General features: G+C 55.1%; 1 protein-coding gene across 1 annotated transcript; it reads right to left on the bottom strand.

The window, feature by feature from the left end:
- Positions 1-614: 614 nt before the first annotated feature.
- LOC140904482 (class II histocompatibility antigen, B-L beta chain-like) lies at positions 615-13923 on the bottom strand. Its single transcript, XM_073326859.1, is given in 6 exon segments — positions 615-875; positions 10143-10307; positions 10491-10561; positions 10564-10737; positions 10740-10779; positions 13912-13923. Coding segments are annotated over 6 exon segments (723 nt in total).
- Between the last annotated feature and the right edge of the window lie 6736 nt (positions 13924-20659).

Below are 20659 nucleotides of genomic sequence, written 5' to 3' on the forward strand. Positions count from 1 at the left end.
CCTGCAGCCCAGCCCCTAGCGCCGCCCTGGGGCAATGGGGCCAGCCCTGACTGCCAGGGGACAGCGCCCCCCCACTCAGAGCCAGATTCACCCACAGGCAGACTAGGCAGGTGCCCAGGGCTCAGATTCACGGCCAGCATCCTGCTCCTCACCCTGCCCACGGGCTCCGCCCACAGCAGCACCCTCAGCCCCGGAACGTCACCCCAAACCTGCCCCGCCGCAGAGGGCAGGCTTGGGGTGGGGGAGCCAGCCTGCCCCCACTCACCCCGCAGGGGTGGTCCTGTACTGTGGGGCTGGGGCTGGCTCCTCCCGCTGGGGGGCAGCCGGGCTGAACCTAGGGGCACCAGTTCAGGTTTTGATGTGGCGGGGGGGACGACAAATTTTAACTGTGATTCCCGGGGCTCCCGAGGCACCTGATCAGATAACGACTTAGAAAGTAGCCGAGAGGAGCACTGTATCTCCTTCCCACAGAGCGAAAGACAATTCAATCCGTCTTAGAGCTGGGCTCTGAGCTGCCACGGCCTCCTTCCCAACCGCCGTCTCCCAGAGGTGGCCTGCCGGGTTTGGCTCCCCGCCGTGAGACAGGTCGCCCGGAGGCAGCTGGCTTCGTCCGGCTACCCCTGCGCCCGCCCGGTCTGCCGGCAGGCCGGCGCCTTCGGGACGGAGCCCCCCCAGGACGCAGCTCGGCATCTCGCGGGGCTGACGACGAGCCTGACCTCCTGGGCGCCCTTGGAAATCCCGCTCGGTGCGGAAACGGCTTTGAAGAGCCGGCCCTTCGCCTCAGGGCCCCCCGCACAAGGGGGAGAACCGCCCGGCCCAAGCTCCCCGAGGGGCTGGGAGGGGACGGAGCTCAGGCTCTCGCAGGTGCTCTGATACTGCGGTGAGGGGGCGAAGACGTGGGCCCCGAGGGGACCCCCCCTACCAAACTCGGGGGGGGCATAGGAGTCCCCGGCCCCTAAACGGCACCTCTGGCTGGACCTGAATGACAGGGGCAGTGCCCCCCTAAGCTGCCCCCTCCATGCCAACATCCCCTCCCCCGCCCCGATGCCCCCCTCCCGAAAGCCCTTCCCCCGCCCTTCCTTTAGCCCCTCCCACTCTGTGCCCCATTCTCCTCTGTTCTCCTCCCAGGCCCCCGGGCGCCTCCCTTTCTCCCATGCTGGTGGACCGGCCAATCAGAAGGTGCTGCTGCCTATCAGCATCACTAGTTGCCGGGGCAGTTCTAGCGAGTGAGGGAAAAAGGCGGGAAACGGGCAGAGATGTGGCAGGAGGCGTCAACAGCCCCTGAGAGTGTGATGGGGGAGGGGGCAACTGGCACCTGAGGGGGCAGGAGCGGGAGGGGGCAACCGGCACCTGAGGGGACCCCAGCAAATGTCCCTGTGACGGGGTGGGTCACAGAGACCCCCTTGGGACGGTCACCGGACGTGCTGAAAGTACCTCGGAGCCCGTTTCCCCTGCCCGCGGGGGACGCCAGACCCTGCCTGGTAGAGCCAGGCACGCCAGCCTGCTGCGAACACAGACCCAGGGGCTGAACCCCCCCCCCCCCCAAAGCTGCCGAGGTCACGGAAAACCAGCACCCAGACCCCCAGCTCCCAGTGGGGGGAGCAGGTCCCCCGTCTCCGGCACCCAGACCCCCAGCTCCCAGTGGGGTCAGCAGGTCCCCCGTCTCCGGCACCCAGACCCCCAGCTCCCAGTGGGGTCAGCAGGTCCCCCGTCTCCGGCACCCAGACCCCCAGCTCCCAGTGGGGGCAGCAGGTCCCCCGTCTCCGGCACCCAGACCCCCAGCTCCCAGTGGGGTCAGCAGGTCCCCCGTCTCCGGCACCCAGACCCCCAGCTCCCAGTGGGGGCAGCAGGTCCCCCGTCTCCGGCACCCAGACCCCCAGCTCCCAGTGGGGTCAGCAGGTCCCCCGTCTCCGGCACCCAGACCCCCAGCTCCCAGTGGGGGCAGCAGGTCCCCCGTCTCCGGCACCCAGACCCCCAGCTCCCAGTGGGGGCAGCAGGTCCCCCGTCTCCGGCACCCAGACCCCCAGCTCCCAGTGGGGTCAGCAGGTCCCCCGTCTCCGGCACCCAGACCCCCAGCTCCCAGTGGGGTCAGCAGGTCCCCCGTCTCCGGCACCCAGACCCCCAGCTCCCAGTGGGGTCAGCAGGTCCCCCGTCTCCGGCACCCAGACCCCCAGCTCCCAGTGGGGGCAGCAGGTCCCCCGTCTCCGGCACCCAGACCCCCAGCTCCCAGTGGGGTCAGCAGGTCCCCTGTCTCCGGCACCCAGACCCCCAGCTCCCAGTGGGGTCAGCAGGTCCCCTGTCTCCGGCACCCAGACCCCCAGCTCCCAGTGGGGTCAGCAGGTCCCCTGTCTCCGGCACCTAGACCCCCAGCTCCCAGTGGGGTGAGCAGGTCCCCTGTCTCCGGCACCCAGATCCCCAGCTCCCAGTGGGGTGAGCAGGTCCCCTGTCTCCGGCACCCAGACCCCCAGCTCCCAGTGGGGTCCAAACCCCAAAGGACTCCGTCTTACCCTGTATAAAGCTCAGACAGGGTAAACGCAGGAATTGCCCGCCCTCTACAACACTGACAGAAAGAGATGTCCAGCGATTTGCTCCCCAAGGTGTTCATCACGTACCCTGGGTTTATAAATAAATCACGGTGATTTTATTAGTATAACAAGTAGGCTTTAAGTGGTTTTGAGTAATAACAGAGAGAACAGAGTAAGTCACAAATCAAAATAAAACAAAACAGGCAAGTCTAAGCCTAATACATTAAGAAACTGATTACGGGTAATATCTCGCCTTCAGAGCTGTTCCAATGAGCTTTTTCACAGACTAGACTCCTTCCTCATCTGGGCCCGATCCTTTCCCCAGTACAGTCTTTGTTTGAGCCAGCAGACATCTCTGGTGGTAAGCAGGGGTTTTCTCATGACTGCCCCCCCCACCCTTTGTCCTGCTCCACCCCCTTTTATAGCTTTGGCCATGGCGGGAATCTTTTGTCTCTCTGGGTCCCCACCCCTCGTTCTAAATGGAAAAGTACCAGACTTAAGATGGATTCCAGTACCAGGCAACATGGTCACATGTCACTGTGAGACCGCTCGTCTCCATTCTTCCTGGGTTGGCCCACACCTCCACAGGAAGGCTTGCAGGTAAATAAACCATTTACAACCAATTGTCCTAGTCCGTGGGAGCCATCAAGATTCTAAACCCCCATTAATGGCCCACGCTTTGCATAATTACAACAGGACCTCAGAGTTATACTTCATATTTCTAGCTTCAGATACAAGAATGATACATGCATACAAATAGGAGGAATATATTCCCTAGTTTATAACCTTTGTTATGATACCTTACAAGCATATTCCAGTTACATCATATTCACACTCATAAGCATATTTCCATAAACATATGGAGTGCAACATCACAGTCACCCTGACTTCTTGGTCTGTGGACTTTCTGCTTTGTTATTGTGGGATTGCTGGGGAGCGCTGGGCTGTGGACAGGCTGGTTTGTTCTTGTAGGGTTGCTCGGGAGTGATGGGTGTGTAGACATGCTGGCTTGTTATTGTAGGATTGCTGTTGATAAGCTGGTTTGTTATTGTAGGGTTGCTCCTCAGTGCTGGGCTGCCTCACGCTGGTCTCATGGTAACAGTGACATGCAATGACCATCCCCGGTTGGTTCTGGATGAAAATCGCTGCCTGGTGTTTGGGACCCTATGTGAGGTGCGGCTGTTCTGGGGGCGGGGGGACCTCGCTGTGCAGGGGTAGCCCCCGGCTTGGTTTTCCCCACTTGGCCCTGGAGCAGACGCTGCTTTTCCAGAGTGAATCTCCCCCAATTCATCCTCTGGGTTCCGGCTCTTGTCTCAACCCCATTGTTAGGGTCAAGGCAGGTCTGGGTTTTGGGCCCTGCCCCCCTCAGGGTCCCCTATTTCCTCCAGCCCAGAGTAAGTGAGCGGACGATTGACACACGCAGCGGAGGGTGCAATCCCCTGGGGTGACCCCCCCTTCATGACACCCCCACTGAGCCGTGTGACAGAGGGAAGAAGGCCCGGCAGTCGCAGCTGCAGACAGACCCCGCACGTCCTGCCGGAGGAGGCCACGTGCCGTCCCTGTATCTCCACTGTGGAGCAGGCACCGCGGGTCCCTGCACGGCGAGACAGCAGGAGAGACTGGGGAGCGGCCCCCCAGGCCCCGGTGAGCGCAGCGAGGTGCGTGCCATGGGTTCACACCGTTTTGCGGTGGTGCTCCGCAGTGCTGCTGCTGGGGTTTGTCTGCTTCTGCAGCAGGGGGCTTTGTTATTTTGTCTTGTGTGTTTGAGGGTCGACATTTGAGCTCTGGGGCAGCACAGAAATGACCTTCCTGGGACACACCAGCGTGTTCGGTTCCTGGGCCATTACGAGCGACAAGAAGACGACACAGGCTGGTTTATTTCAGCGAGGTCACTTGTTAGCACCAGGGCTGTGCACATTCTGGCTTCTCACCATTTCCTCATGTGGTTTCAGGTTTGCGCTGACAGTTAACCCACCAGCCAAGCAGGCAAACGCCATTAGCCCTTGTTCCAGAGAGAAGGAAACGGGGAGGTGACGTGACCTGCCTGAGGTCACGCAGTGAAACTGCAGCAGAGCTGGACAGAACCCAGGTGTCCTGATGTAGCTGCAACACCAGCCCCTGCAGTGAAGGCTCTGACGGCTTTTCTTCGCATGCCCCTGCTGTACACACTGTGTGGAAGCAAAATGTGACTATAGGCAGGACTATGTCTGGATTGTTTTATTCCACAGACGGGGGTACCAGTAAGTGGTGGTTGACATTGGCAGTGACCCTCCCAGCCACGCTCCTGTTAGAGAGCCAGAGAAGCTGGCAGGGGTGAGCTAGGAACAAGGATTCCTCAACCAGAGCAGAGAAGTGGCTCCCTTGTATCTGCTCTCCTGTTTTCTTCCAAGAAATCTGTGTTGTACCCAGCCCCCAGCACGGCTCCTCCGCCTGCTGGAAACTAGGGCCTGGGTCTGGGGAGTCCCCGGCCCCAAGGCTGCTGGTCTGCCCAACCTGCTTCCTGCAGCCAGGGGCCACAGGAACTAGAGGCCCCAGCCTTTTCCCTGCCAGTTCCCCCTGGCCACAGCGAGCTCTGAGCAAGCGGGTTCCTTGGGGAGCTGGCGTATTAGGCAGTGAGCAGTTATAACAGAAAATGACCTCTTTGCAGCTTCCCCCACAACCTCACAAAGGCACCCCCGGGGCCCTGTAAGTATGAGTCACCAGGCATGAGGCGAGTGATTATGGTTAAGATTAGCCACCAGCCACAGCAACACAAGCTCTGCGGAGTGACAGGCATTCCCCAGCCCTGCCCACAGTGAAAAGAAATGTCAGTTTATTTAACAAAGGTTAGAGATACGAGAAGACACAAGTAGAATTATTGAGAAAAAATGGCTACATATAAAATAAAATCATAACACACATTCTAGAGACTAATCTTTATTACCAAGATACTTTTCTATGTATCTAATGAAGCTTAGCTCTTCCAAAATGTCAGCAGTGTTTTCCAGCCAGGCAGGCTGTGATATCTTTCTCAGGAAACAAGCCACGCTCTTAACTTCTTGCCTCTGTGAAGGATACTGTGTGTCTTTTTGCACCCCCAGGTATATTAAATAGTCCATTGAGCTTTATTCATAAACTGGACACCCTCCCACTGTGTGTTCCTTCCTGTAGATTTGGGGATCCCTTGTTGATTTCGCAGTCTGGATTAGCTGGTAGCTCCCTATGCAAATAGACTTACATTGTGAGAGGCACAATACACAATGGCCAGCCAGAGGATAAACGACTCCTAACCCCTGCCTGCACAGAAACGTGTTTTAAACTTCACGTGACCTGCCTGTTCTCTACTTTAAGAACATAGTTTTTATGTTTAGCTACAGCTGTGACCAGCTGTCCCTGCGCTGCCCAAATGTAAGGAAAAGCCAGCGCCCTCACGGGAGGGCTCACACACTGAGTTTGGGGTGCGATCCCAATGAGTCGAAAGAATAGTAAATATGGCAGGCGACCAGCTTGGCTTAATGGTGAAATCCTAGCGGATCTTAAACATAAAAAAGAAGCTTACAAGAAGTGAAAGGTTGGACATATGACCAGGGAAGAGTATAAAAATATTGCTCGGTCATGTAGGAATGATATCAGGAGGGCCAAATCGCACCTGGAGCTGCAGCTAGCAAGAGATGTCAAGAGTAACAAGAAGGGTTTCTTCAGGTATGTTGGCAACAAGAAGAAAGCCAAGGAAAGTGTGGGCCCCTTACTGAATGAGGGAGGCAACCTAGTGACAGAGGATATGGAAAAAGCTAATGTACTCAATGCTTTTTTTTGCCTCTGTCTTCACTAACAAGGTCAGCTCCCAGACTGCTGCGCTGGGCATCACAAAATGCGGAAGAGATGGCCAGCCCTCTGTGGAGATAGAGGTGGTTAGGGACTATTTAGAAAAGCTGGACGTGCACAAGTCCGTGGGGCCGGACGAGTTGCATCCGAGAGTGCTGAAGGAATTGGCGGCTGTGATTGCAGAGCCATTGGCCATTATCTTTGAAAACTCGTGGCGAACGGGGGAAGTCCCGGATGACTGGAAAAAGGCTAATGTAGTGCCAATCTTTAAAAAAGGGAAGAAGGAGGATCCTGGGAACTACAGGCCAGTCAGCCTCACCTCAGTCCCTGGAAAAATCATGGAGCAGGTCCTCAAAGAATCAATCCTGAAGCACTTGCATGAGAGGAAAGTGATCAGGAACAGCCACCATTCACCAAGGGAAGGTCATGCCTGACTAATCTAATCGCCTTTTATGATGAGATTACTGGTTCTGTGGATGAAGGGAAAGCAGTGGATGTATTGTTTCTTGACTTTAGCAAAGCTTTTGACACGTCTCCCACAGTATTCTTGTCAGCAAGTTAAGGAAGTATGGGCTGGATGAATGCACTATAAGGTGGGTAGAAAGCTGGCTAGATTGTCGGGCTCAACGGGTAGTGATCAATGGCTCCATGTCTAGTTGGCAGCCGGTGTCAAGTGGAGTGCCCCAGGGGTCGGTCCTGGGGCCGGTTTTGTTCAATATCTTCATAAATGATCTGGAGGATGGTGTGGATTGCACTCTCAGCAAATTTGCGGATGATACTAAACTGGGAGGAGTGGTAGATACACTGGAGGGGAGGGATAGGATACAGAAGGACCTAGACAAATTGGAGGACTGGGCCAAAAGAAATCTGATGAGGTTCAATAAGGATAAGTGCAGGGTCCTGCACTTAGGACGGAAGAACCCAATGCACCGCTACAGACTAGGGACCGAATGGCTAGGCAGCAGTTCTGCGGAAAAGGACCTAGGGGTGACAGTGGATGAGAAGCTGGATATGAGTCAGCAGTGTGCCCTTGTTGCCAAGAAGGCCAATGGCGTTTTGGGATGTATAAGTAGGGGCATAGCGAGCAGATCGAGGGACGTGATCGTTCCCCTCTATTCGACATTGGTGAGGCCTCATCTGGAGTACTGTGTCCAGTTTTGGGCCCCACACTACAAGAAGGATGTGGATAAACTGGAGAGAGTCCAGCGAAGGGCAACAAAAATGATTAGGGGTCTAGAACACATGAGTTATGAGGAGAGGCTGAGGGAGCTGGGATTGTTTAGTCTGCTGAAGAGAAGAATGAGGGGGGGATTTGATAGCTGCTTTCAACTACCTGAAAGGGGGTTCCAAAGAGGATGGCTCTAGACTGTTCTCAGTGGTAGCAGATGACAGAACGAGGAGTAATGGTCTCAAGTTGCAGTGGGAGAGGTTTAGATTGGATATTAGGAAAAACTTTTTCACTATGAGGGTGGTGAAACACTGGAATGCGTTACCTAGGGAGGTGGTAGAATCTCCTTCCTTAGAGGTTTTTAAGGTCAGGCTTGACAAAGCCCTGGCTGGGATGATTTAACTGGGAATTGGCCCTGTTTCGAGCAGGGGGTTGGACTAGATGACCTTCTGGGGTCCCTTCCAACCCTGATATTCTATGATTCTATGATTCTATGATCCCTTGTGTCTATTTACCCTTGCTGTCCATTCCTGACTGGGTGGCAGGTTGACACATGTCAATCACTATTGTCTCCTTTCTCCCCGGGTCACGCATGCATTGTCATCATCACTTTATGAGGAGACAACTTTTACGTTTCTCAATAACTGGAGGAAATATTTTTCTCATGTTTTCTTGTGTGTGGGACATTGGCTAGAAAGTGTCCCTGTCTCAATCTCTCCGGTCCTGCTGGCTGCAGTTGCTCTTTTCTGGGTTTAGACTTTGCTTTGTACTTTCTGGTCTGTACCCCAAGGTTGAGGTCTTAGAGTCTGCCAAAATTTTGCACATTTCACTATGGTCACATATCTGCTAGCATGATTGTTCTGTGCAGGGACCGGGGGCCATCCCAGACAGGTTCCCACATGGGCAGCGACATCAGCAAGAGTGACTGTGGGGCTGGGCAGGGGGCCAGGAGACCGTTAACTCGGGACGTGTGCACGAGGGAAAGTGAGGACTCCCCCAGGTGGGAGCAGCACAGGAGGGTGGGGAGAGCCCAGGGAGGAGACAATGACAGAAAGGGACATTCAACCAGAGGGCACCAGGCCTCGATCAGCAGTGCAGAAGTGGGCTCCTGGGCTCCCAGCTTCTACATTCTCCAGGATGGGATCAGATGCAGGAGCCCTGCAGGGAGAGAGAGGTATCACCACCTGGTACTGAGGCTAGCCGAGACCAATGTAGAGTCAAAATCCAGCTCCAGCCCTGTCACGGAGTCCCCGGGCGATGCTCGGGAACTGCTCCCTATGAAGCCAGGCAGGACTCTGGGGAAGTCTCTCGGGGAGCAGCCTGTCTGCAGGACACACAGCTCACACGGCTTCCACCTTCCTGGGTCTGACCTCGGAGCATTCAGCATCCTCTCTGCCCCTCCGTGCACTTCCCACAGTAAGTCCACCCAGGCGGGGTCCTGGGGAAGCCAGAGGGACCTGCACCCCAACTCCGCAGTCAGATGGGACTCTCAGCCAGCCAGTAAAACAGAAGGTTTATTAGACGACAGGAACATGATCTAACACAGAGCTTGTAGGTGCAGAGAACAGGACCCCTCAGCTGGGTCCTTTTTGGGGGCAGTGAGCCAGACAACCACGTCTGCCCTTCACTCCTCGTCCCCAGCCAGCCCCAAACTGAAACTCTCTCCCGCCCCTCCTCCTCTGGGCTTTGTCTCTTTCCCGGGCCAGGAGGTCACCTGATCTCTTTGTCTCCAACCCTTTAGCTCTCACCTTGCAGGGGGGAAGGGCCAGGCCATCAGGTGCCAGGAAACAGGGTGTCGGCCATTCTCTGTGCCCAGACCCCTGCATACACCTGCCCTCTAGGGCTCTGCAATGATCATAACCCCTTACCCCACCCCCTAGATACTTAAGAACTGCCTAGGGGAAACCGAGGCACCCCCACACTATTCAGAGAAAACATTGAGAACAGTCCCACTTTGTCACAAGTCCCTCCACAGTCTCTTTGTCTGATTTAAGGCGAGACTTTTGTGCTTTTAGAAATATTGTTTTAAAGGTGAAAGGCCCCAGGAAAATGTGGGAAGTGGTGTGTGAGTGTGAATGGGACGTTGTTGCTCATGTCAACCCACCTGGGAAAATAATTAGAGAGTGAGTGAGCGCAGGTAAGGGAAAAACGGGTGTCACGCAGTCAGCGTTTTGACCTGCAAGTTATTACAGTTTCTTTCACACGTTTAGGCAAAAAGGGAAGCAGCTTTGAGGGCAGCATAAATAAGTGTCAGAATTCAGGATCAGGAGTTCATCAATTTCTGGTGTGTTTCTCAAGTGAGTCTGGTCTCCATATTTTTAAAAGGGGAAGTGGATTTGTTTCATAACTAGAGAGGAACTGACTGATCTGCGGGCACTTCAAACTGTGTCTGCAACTCCCTGATGTTCCAGGACTGTGTGGGACTAGAGAGGAGAAGTGGAGGGGAGGCCAGGAGGGCATGACTGTAGCTCAGACTCTGAAGGGGCTGACTCAGGTTTATGGGAAGCCAGGGGCTGGGATTAGCCCTGCACTTCCTGGACGTGGGCAGAGAGATGGGCAGGAAGTTTCTGAGTCACTAGAAAACTGGATTCGAGCCTGAAGAGAAAATTAAAGCAAAGTGCGGTGAACCAAAATCCTAGCGAAACCCTCCAGTGCCATTGCATCATGGCCCCACTGGGGACTCGTTTCCTGGGGCTGCCGGCCCCATCCCTGAGCCAGTCACCTTTCTTATTCCTCAGGTAGACGAGCAACCCCAGGACCACGAAGACCAAACCCAGCACGAAGCCCCCGACCCCAGCCAGCCTCTTGCCCTAGCAGAGTCAGCCAGTGCCTGTGTGGAAACAAGAGCACAGCTGGTTTAGGCTGAGCTCAGCCTCTCCTTCCCCTTGTGCTCTCTGCCCGCAGGGGTGGGGTGGGGCTGTGACCCAGGCCCATCCCCTGGGGGCTCTACAGAGCGAGGGATGCCTTTGTGGGGCTCAGGGGCTGCCCCACACCCAGAGGCTTTTACCCCAGTGCACACTGAGGGGGTCCCGCAGGCTGATGTGCTCCAGCTGGCAGGTGTAGACTCCCCGCGCCAGGGGCTCATCTCCAGCATCACCAGGATCTGGAAGGTCCAGTCTCCGTTCTGGAGCAGCTCCATGGACACCACCCTGGCCGTCTGCTCCTGCCCGTTCTTCAGCCACTTGATCTCGATCCCCAAGGGGTAAAACCCTGTCACGGAGCAAACCAGCAGGTTACAATGGGCTGGGACCCTGATTTCATGGGGGAAACTTTCACCTTGGACTGAATTGGGAGAAGCAGGGAGAGAGAGAGAGATGGGAAAGGAGTAAGAGACAGAGCAGGACTCAAAGAGACCAGGTTCCAGTTCCAGTTTTACAATCTTCCTTCACCCCAGAGGTACCATTGTTAACCTTTGGTATTCCCCCATTGTCCCTGTCTGGGGATACCTACTCAGACAGATATGACGATATCTTGCACTGTCCTGGATACACCTTATTGAACTAAGTGAAACCTTACTGAATTAAATATTTTAGGAGTCCATTGTATTCCAAATGCAGTGGTTTAAGTGTTATTATGGAATTGTGCGTAACTTCTAGGCAACATGACTAACGTGATCATGACATGAGAGACTTCGTGATTCTAGGGAAAGAAAGGAGTGAGAGCAGCAGATCTGGGACAGTGGACTTCAAAAAATCAGACTTCAGCCAAGTCAGAGAGCTGGTAGGTTAGGAAGAAAATCTAAGGAAAAAAGGAGTTCAGAAGAGCTGGCAGAGTCTCAAGAAGACAGTATTCAAGGCACGACTGCAAACTATCCCAATGGAAAGAAAAGATAGAAAGAGTCTGTCACAGAGTCACAGGATCTGGTCTATGCCCGGCCTGTAACCGGAACGACCCCTTAGTGTGCCGGGCCTCAAGGACCCACACAGTTCCATAGGGGCAGGCCCGGGGCCTCCAGGACTCTGACACTGGGCCTTTGTCACCAGCAAACCCTGTCTCTCGCCATGGCTCCCTGCAACCAATCCAGCCCAGCCAGACCCCTATGGGAGGCTTGTGCTGTAGTTCTGGGCTCCGTGCTGTCAGGGAGGATTTGGAGCAACACCGGGGGGCTTTTCAAAACAAGGGAACCATTTCTCAGTCCCCTGGCCTACAGAACCTGAAAGTCCTTAGGTTAGCAAAGGGGGTCAGAAGTGAAGCCGTCGTGCACCCTGGCCAAGTCAGTGCCCTGAGGAGCCAGCCAAGCTGTAATGGACTCCCTTTCTCGCGCTCTCCCCAGGGCTGAGCTCCTGAGTCCCCCCTTCTTCCAGTCACCCAACACCTTCTTCTCCAGCGTCCCCAGTTCTACCTGCTGGGGATTCCTGCTCTTTGGTCTTGATTGTTGGGTCTCTAGGGCGTCTCTTTGTCTAGCTGCAACTTCTTTTGGTTTGGGTCTGTTTTAGCCAGTTTTTCTGATGACTATAGTCATTCCGCCAGACAGCGAGGTGACACACACATCTTCCGTCTCCTGTGCTGGTCCAGGAGCAGTGCTGACCCTATCAATGTGACGTACAGAGGGAGACTGAGGCAGGCCTAGGGTTCATAACATAGATCACAGAAAATTCCCACTTCAGCACAGAGGCCAACATCGCTCCATCGGGAACTCTCTAATCACCTGGAAATCAAAAAGGAATCCTACAGAAAGTGGAAAGATGGACAAATTGCTAAGGAGGAGCACAAAAGAACAGCACAAGCACATAGGGATAAAATCAGAAAGACCAAGGCACAAAATGAGTTACACCTAGCAAGGGACATAAAAGGCAATAAGGAGAGGCTCTTTAAATACTTTAGGAGCAAGAGAAAGACAAAGGAAAGTGTAGGTCCTCTACTTCGTGGGGAAGGAGAGCGAATACCTAACAACATCAAGAAGGCTGAGGTGTTTAATGCCTATTTTGCTTCAGTCTTCACTAAATAGGTTAATGGTGACCAGATACTCAACACAATATTAACAGCAAGGTGGAAGAAACACAAGCCGAAACAGGGAAAGAACAGGCTAAAGAATATTTAGATAAGTTGGATGTATTCAAGTCAGAAGCTCCTGATGAAATTCCCCATGGGATACTTAAGAAACTAGCTGAAGCAATCTCAGAACCAGTAGCCATGATCTGTGAGAGCTCATGGAGGTAGGGTGAGGTCCCACAGGACAGGGAAAGGGCAAACCTAGCCCTTTTCTTTATAAACAGGAACAAAGGGGACCTGGGGAATTATAGACCAGTCCTCTTAACTTTGGATACCTGGAAAGATACTGTCACGGAGTGCAGGGAAGTCCGGGGCTGCACCCCTCTTCCTGGGATTCCCTGAGACTCTCAGCCAGCCAGTAAAACGGAAGGTTTATTGGACAACAGGAACACAGTCTCAAGCAGAGCTTGTGGGTACACCCAGGACTCCTCAGTCCAGTCCTTCTGGGGGGCAGGGAGCTTAGACCCCAGCCCTGGGGTTCCCTGCGTTCTACCACCCAGCTCCAAACTGAAACCAACCCCCCCAGCAGGCCCCCTCCTCTAGCCTTTGTCTATTTCCCTGGCAGCGGTGTTACCTGGCCCCAACCCCCTCCTGGCTCAGGTTACAGGCTCTCAGGTCTCCCATCCCCAGGGAAACTCCCCTGCCACATTCCCAGGTCAACACTCCCCCCTCCCTGCTGCGTCACAGATGCTGGAACAAATTATTAAGCAATCAGTTAGTAAGCACCTGGGGGATAATAGAATTATAAGGATTAGCCAAGAACAAATCTTGCCAAACCAACCTAATTTCCTTCTTGGACAGGGTTACTGGCCTGGTGGACAGGCGGGAAGCAGTAGACATGATAGGTTTCAGAGTAACAGCCGTGTTAGTCTGTATTCGCAAAAAGAAAAGGAGTACTTGTGGCACCTTAGAGACTAACCAATTTATTTGAGCATGAGCTTTCGTGAGCTACAGCTCACTTCATCGGATGCATGCCGTGGAAACATGATGGATCTTGATTTCAGTCAGGCTTTAGACACAGTCCCGCAGGACGTTCTCGTAGGCCAACCAGGGAAATGTGGGCTAGATGACATGATAGTCGTGTGGGTGCACAACCGTTTGAAAGGCCATCCTCAGAAAGCAGTTCACAGTTGTTTGCTGTCCAAGCGGGAGGGTGGATCTAGCGGGGGCCCCAGGGGTCAGCCCTGGGTCCAGTACTAGTCTATAGCTTCATTAATGGCTTGGATAATGGAGTGGGGAGCCCTGCAACATTAACTCCATGTAACCCACGCAGCCACTGCGGCTCTCCAGTCCCATCTAGTGCCTGACAGAGGTGGCCCTGTTGGCAGTAGAAGCTCCCACTTGAGGATCCCGAGATCGAGGATTCAATTCCCCTGCCTGCCCACCACCCACACAAGATGTTGAGTTACACCCTCCACTCACCTCTCCCGCCATTCACCTTTGCCCCGCCATCGACAGAATGTATCCAGAGACACCTGTCTTTTATCTAGCGCCTCCTTCTGGCTGCTCGACGAGCCACCGGCCCCACTCGGTGATGGCCGCATAGACACCCACATCTCTATGGAGGAAGCCGAGCTCCTGCCGGTGCCAGACGTCCCTTTCCTCAGACCGCACTGCAGGTGAGTGTCAGTGGGGCCGTGACACTCACCTGCAGCCTGCTCTGAGAGGGGAGAGACAGGGACCCACCTGCCTGGCCTCTGCTGCAACCTCCCCATCCCAGTGGCAGCCTCCGCCCAGCCCTCTACCCACGGTCCCTAGACCTTCAGCTTTGGCTCTGCGAGGGGAACAGGGAGTCCCAAGCTCAGGGCTGGGCACGGCTTTCCTGTGGCACTTCCCCAGAGGGGACGTCCCAATGTCTGCTCGGCAGCTGCTGCGGCTCTGTGCAATGAGCCAGGTGGGTTCTCAGCACCGTCACAAGCCGAGGCCCAGCCCCCGGGCCCCAGCCAGCCCCCAGGGCTGCTCCAAAGGGAAGGGCCCGGGGAGACTCACCCAGACCGTGAACTTCTCTGCCCAGCTCCCGCCCCATTACCCCGGGGGGGCACCCCCAGCCAAAGGGCCAGGCAGCATGGGGAGCATCACCAGGGAGAGCTGGGCTCGGCTGCCCCCTTCCCCGAGTGCCGTGGGGAGGGGAGGGGACACATGGCCCGGGGTCAGGCCCAGACAGAGCAGGACGTGAAGGGAAGCAGGGGAGACGCCAGGCGGGTTAGGTTAATTTAACCCCCTTGGTGCTGTCTCCGTCTGAGCCACGCGGGGGCCCTCGAGAGCCGCCTTGCAGGCGCGGGGCACAGACCCTGGGCAGAGGGAGGCCTGGGCGGATGGTGCGAGGGCGCCGCCCAGTGGACAGTCCCGGGAACGACGGTGCTGCCCCCGTCCCTGAATTCTGGCTCCTGCCCTAGACGCAGAAGGGGCTTCCCCCCTCTCGGGCTCCTAGACCCCCCAGGCCAGAAGGGACCATTGTGACCATCTAGTCTGACCCCCCTGTACAGTGCAGGCCAGAGACCTGCCCCACGATAATTCCTAGAGCAGATCTCGGAGAAAAACAGCCAGTCGTGAGTTAAACATCGCTGGGGTGGGGAATCCACCACAGCCCTGGGGAACTTGTTCCACTGGTTATTTCCCCTGTTAAACATTTACACCTTATCTCCAGTCTGAATTTGTCTATCTTCAACTTCCAGCCACTGGATCATGTTATGCCTTTGTCTGGCACATTGAGGAGAACCAGTATCAAATTTCCGTTCCCCCTGTAGGTACTTAACGGCCTGTAATCAAGCCATCCCTGGGGACAACCTGGAACTGTGGGACCACTGGGCCCCCTTCACGCTCCAGCCTGGGCTGTCTCTCACAGAGCTAGGTCAGTGATAAGCAGCAAATCCCTCCAGGTGCCCAGCCTATGGAGCCCTACACCCTACACCCAGCTAAATTGCATGAATGCTCCCCGAGCCACTCATACATCACACACAGAGAGGCACCAGCCAATCCCGCCAGCCTTGCACCCCAGAACTATACCGTCTGACATGGCTCAAGGGTCCCTTGGACAGTGCAACATCGTTAATTAGTCCGCCACTTCGACAAAGGGTAGTGAATATGCGACACCCCTTGTTAACCTGAGCTGAGATTCCCTGAGCACTTCCAACAAAACTGCACTGGTTTAGGTAAAATATGAAACTGATTTATTAACCACAGAAAGCTAGATTGCAAGTGATTATAAGTAGAGATAGGGATCAAAGTTGGTTACATAAGAAATAAAAAACAACTTGTAGTCTAAATGCTACAGACTAAGCAAGATTTGAATCAAGCAGTTTCTCACCTAACTGGCTGTTTCAGGCACTTTACTGTTCTTATTACACAGGGGGAATTTCCTTCTCCGCCTAGGACCAGTCTCCCCAGTTAAAGTCTTTGTCTTCTAAACGATCTTCCAGGTGTTGAGATGGGGGAGAGAGGCCAAGTGGTGATGTCCCTGTCCCTCTTTTATACTTTCCTCCAGCTACTAGGAAGACCCTTGCTGTGTCACACTGGGCCGCCTCCATCCTGTAAGTGCCCTCTGAGTCGGTCTCTGAAATAACCAGGAGTCCGGTGGCACCTTAAAGACGAGCTGATTTCTTTGGGCAGAAGCTTTCATGAGTAAAAAAACCCCTTCTTCAGATGCATGGAGTGAAAATGACTGAGGCAGGGATAAATTTACTGACACATGAAGAGAAGGGAGTTACCTTCCCAGTGGAGAACCAGTGTTGATTGAATTGGGGTGGAGTGGGGGAAGGGCAGAGCGGGGTGGGAAGGGGTGGAGTGGAGGCACTCCCTGGGGCGGGGGTGGGGGGGTCCCAGGCCCTGTACCGCCCTAGGGAATGGCCCTGGGCAGGGTGTTGAGGTCTGGCAGCTCTGATCTCGGGCCATGTCCTGGAGTTGGTTGCAAAGAACTTCCAGTTTTGACCCGTTTCTATAGTGAAACTTGAGTCCTGCTGAGCTCCCAGAAGTTACCTACTACAGGACAGGCCTAACAAAGAAAATAACAGAACGCCGCTAGCTGTCACCTTCAGCCCCCAACTAAAACCCCTCCAACGCATTATTAAGGATCTACAACCTATCCTAAAGGATGACCCAACACTCTCACAAATCTTGGGAGACAGGCCAGTCCTTGCCTACAGACAGCCCCGCAACCTGAAGCAAATACTCACCAACAACCACATACCACACAACAGAACCACTAACCCAGGAACTTATCCTTGCAACAAAGCCCGTTGCCAATTGTGCCCACATATCTATTCAGGGGACACCATCACAGGGCCTAATAACATCAGCCACACTATCAGAGGCTCGTTCACCTGCACATCCACCAATGTGATATATGCCATCATGTGCCAGCAATGCCCCTCTGCCATGTACATTGGTCAAACTGGACAGTCTCTACGTAAAAGAATAAATGGACACAAATCAGATGTCAAGAATTATAACATTCATAAACCAGTCGGAGAACACTTCAATCTCTCTGGTCACGCAATCACAGACATGAAGGTCGCTATCTTAAAACAAAAAAACTTCAAATCCAGACTCCAGCGAGAAACTGCTGAATTGGAATTCATTTGCAAATTGGATACTATTAATTTAGGCTTAAATAGAGACTGGGAGTGGCTAAGTCATTATGCAAGGTAGCCTATTTCCTCTTGTTTTTTCCTACCCCCCCCCCCCCCGATGTTCTGGTTTAACTTGGATTTAAACTTGGAGAGTGGTCAGTTTGGATGAGCTATTACCAGCAGGAGAGTGAGTTTGTGTGTGTATGGGGGTGGGGGGGATGTGAGAAATCCTGGATTTGTGCTGGAAATGGCCCACCTTAATTATGCACATTGTAGGGAGAATGGTCACTTTGGATGAGCTATTACCAGCAGGATAGTGAGTTTGTGTGTGTGGTTTTTGGGAGGGGGGTGAGGGGGTGAGAGAACCTGGATTTGTGCAGGAAATGGCCCAACTTTATTATCATGCACATTGTGTAAAGAGTTGTCACTTTGGATGGGCTATCACCAGCAGGAGAGTGAATTTGTGTGGGGGGGTGGAGGGTGAGAAAACCTGGATTTGTGCTGGAAATGGCCCACCTGATGATCACTTAAGATAAGCTATTACCAGCAGGACAGTGGGGTGGGAGGAGGTATTTTTTCATATTCTCTGTGTATATATAAAGTCTGCTGCAGTTTCCACGGTATGCATCCGATGAAGTGAGCTGTAGCTCACGAAAGCTCATGCTCAAATAAATTGGTTAGTCTCTAAGGTGCCACAAGTCCTCCTTTTCTTTTAGCGAATACAGACTAACACGGCTGTTACTCTGAAACCTGCTGAGCTAGACCTTAACCGATCCTTATACTAAAGTCTTACAAAATAATTCTTTGACCAATCCTAACGTATTGCAAAACCACTCTTTACCCCGTCATACCCCACCGCCTCAGCTGATTGAAACCTTGCCCAATTAGTTATGCAGCAGACAGGAACAATTACAGAAGTGGACAGAGCCCAGGCAGATAAACAGCAGGGAACTGGGGACCCTACAGGCCCAGCAAGAAAGAGGCCGAGAACTCACAGCCACAGGCATTGATCTGCGAGTTCCTGCCAGGCAGATGCCATCAAACAACGTTTTCTTGAACCATCTTAAGATCTGTTTTGGTAGCCGGTGGTGATGGTAGCATGGGAGCCTTCTCAGCCGCCTGACAGTTCATTGTTTTGACATCATTCAGAAGGAATGTGAGGACCTGACTTCCTGCTCCTTGGCTCATGGCTGCTGCTGTGCTAATGTGGCTGCAGAAAATGGCCTCAGACCTTACAGCAGTGGGGGCTGGGAGCCAGGACTCCTGGGTCCTATCCCAGCTCTGGGAGGGGAGTTGGGGTGAGTGGGTTAGAGCAGGGGGGCTGGGAGCCAAGCTTCTTGAGTCACCAAACTCTTCCTGCTCCTGCCCCCCGTGTAGGCCCTGTCTCCACACCAGGATATGGGGGGGGGTGCCACAGTGATGAGAGCAGGACCCATTCTGTCTCTGGCCCTTTCCCACCCTTCCCTGACCCCCCAATTGAGCCCAAGGTGAAAGTTTCCCCCACGAAATTAGGGTCCTAGCCCCATCCCGACCTGCTGGTTTGCTCGGTGATGGGGTTTTACCCCGGGGGGATCGAGATCAAGTGGCTGAAGAACGGGCAGGAGCAGACGGCCGGGGTGGTGTCCACGGAGCTGCTCCAGAACGGAGACTGGACCTTCCAGATCCTGGTGATGCTGGAGATGAGCCCCCGGCGCGGGGACGTCTACAGCTGCCAGGTGGAGCACATCAGCCTGTGGGGCCCCCTCACCGTGCACTGGGGTAAGAGCCTCTGGGTGTGGGGCCACCCCTGAGCCTGCAGGGGCACCCCTGGGGGAATGGGCCTGGGGCAGAGAGCTGGGACGTGAGAAGGGGAACGGGAGGCCAGGCTGAGACCGAACCCCCCAAGCTCCTGTTTTTCCAGCGGTGCAGCCTGACTCTGCCAGGAGCCCGATGCTGACGGGGGTCGGGGCCTTCGTGCTGGGGCTGATCTTCCTGGCGCCGGGACTCCTCACCTACCTGAAGGGAGGTGACTGGCTCCGGCGGGAACGGTGGCGCCAGGGGGTGTGGTCAGGTGGGCTGCGGGGAATCTGGAGCTGGGCTCCCTTTGGCAGAGGGCTGGAGGAACCCAGGCCCCCCATGCTAGACACACCGTAACCTGGTCCGGCAGGGTATGTCTACACTGCAATTAGACACCTGCAGCTGACCTGTGCCAGCTGACTCAGGCTATGGGAAGGGCCCTGCCCCCGGGAGCTCTCAGCCCAGCCCAGCCAGCGACTTCGCGGGCCGTAGTGTTGTCAGGACTCCCTGTGGGTAGCTGGGCCTATGTCCCATGGGCAACCCACTTGCTTCCCGGGCACCCCAGCCCAGCCTGGACACCCTGCCAGGACCCTGCTGGTTCTCGTGCCCCACCCGCGCCCACCGCCTTTGTGTATGTAGCCGTGTCTGACCCCTGCACCCAGGCCCTGGCTCCTACAGCCCCTTGTGGGACCCGCTGGGCAGCCCCTGTCACGGAGTCCCCGAGCAATGCTCTGGAACTGCTCCCCATGAAGCCGGGCAGGACTCTGGGGAAGTCTCCTTTCTGGGAGCAGCCTGTCTGCAGGACACACAGCTCACCCGGCTTCCACCTTCCTGGGTCTGACCTCGGAGCATTCAGCCTCCTCTGCCCCTCTGTACGCTTCCCACAGCGAGTCCATCCAGGCGGGGTCCTGGGGAAGCCAGAGGGTCCTGCCCCCCAACTCCGCAGACAGACGTGACTCTCAGCCAGCCAGTAAAACAGAAGGTTTATTAGACGACAGGAACAAGGTCTAACACAAAGCTTGTAGGTGCAGAGAACAGGACCCCTCAGCTGGGTCCATTTTGGGGGACAGTGAGCCAGACAACCCCGTCTGCCCTTCACTCCATGTCCCAGCCAGCCCCAAACTGAAACTCCCTCCAGCCCCTCCTCCTCTGGGCTTTGTCCCTTTCCCGGGCCAGGAGGGCACTGGATTTCTTTGTTCTCCAACCCTTTAGCTCTCACCTGGCAGGGGGGAAGGGCCCAGGCCAACAGTGGCCAGGAAACAGGGTGTCGGCCATTCTCTGTGTCCAGACCCCTGCCCACACCTGCCCTCTAGGGCTCTGCAATGATCATACACCCTTACCCCACCCCCTAGATACTTAAGAACTGCCTAGGGGAAACTGAGGCACCCCCACACTATTCAGAGGAAACATTAAGAACAGTCCCACTTCGTCACAGCCCCACCCTGGAAGAAGTTTATTGGATGGCACAGGCCAGCACCGGCTTTCTGCGGATCCTGGATCCCAGCGATCCCATGGTGCCCCCAAATGTCCAACGTCCCCTGAACGTCCCAGAGGGAGAAGAATCCCACCCCCCACCCAGAGCCCCGATCTCCCAGGGCCCCGATCCAGTCCTGCCCTCGGGGCCCTCAGCCCTGGAGCCAGGCATGGATCCAGCCCCAAGGTCCATGTCCTCAGGAGACGGGCCAATGCCCACGCCTGGGCCGGTGCTGCCCCCTGAAGCACTGGACTCCCCTGGTCCAGCGTCCTGGTAGACTCTGGAAGGAGAGAGCAGAGGGATGGGTTAGGGGGTGTAAAGGCCCCACCCGCACCCCTGAGAGGGAGAGGAC

Source organism: Lepidochelys kempii, unplaced genomic scaffold (genome assembly GCF_965140265.1).
Source record: "Lepidochelys kempii isolate rLepKem1 unplaced genomic scaffold, rLepKem1.hap2 scaffold_137, whole genome shotgun sequence".
NCBI classification, from domain to species: domain Eukaryota; kingdom Metazoa; phylum Chordata; order Testudines; family Cheloniidae; genus Lepidochelys; species Lepidochelys kempii.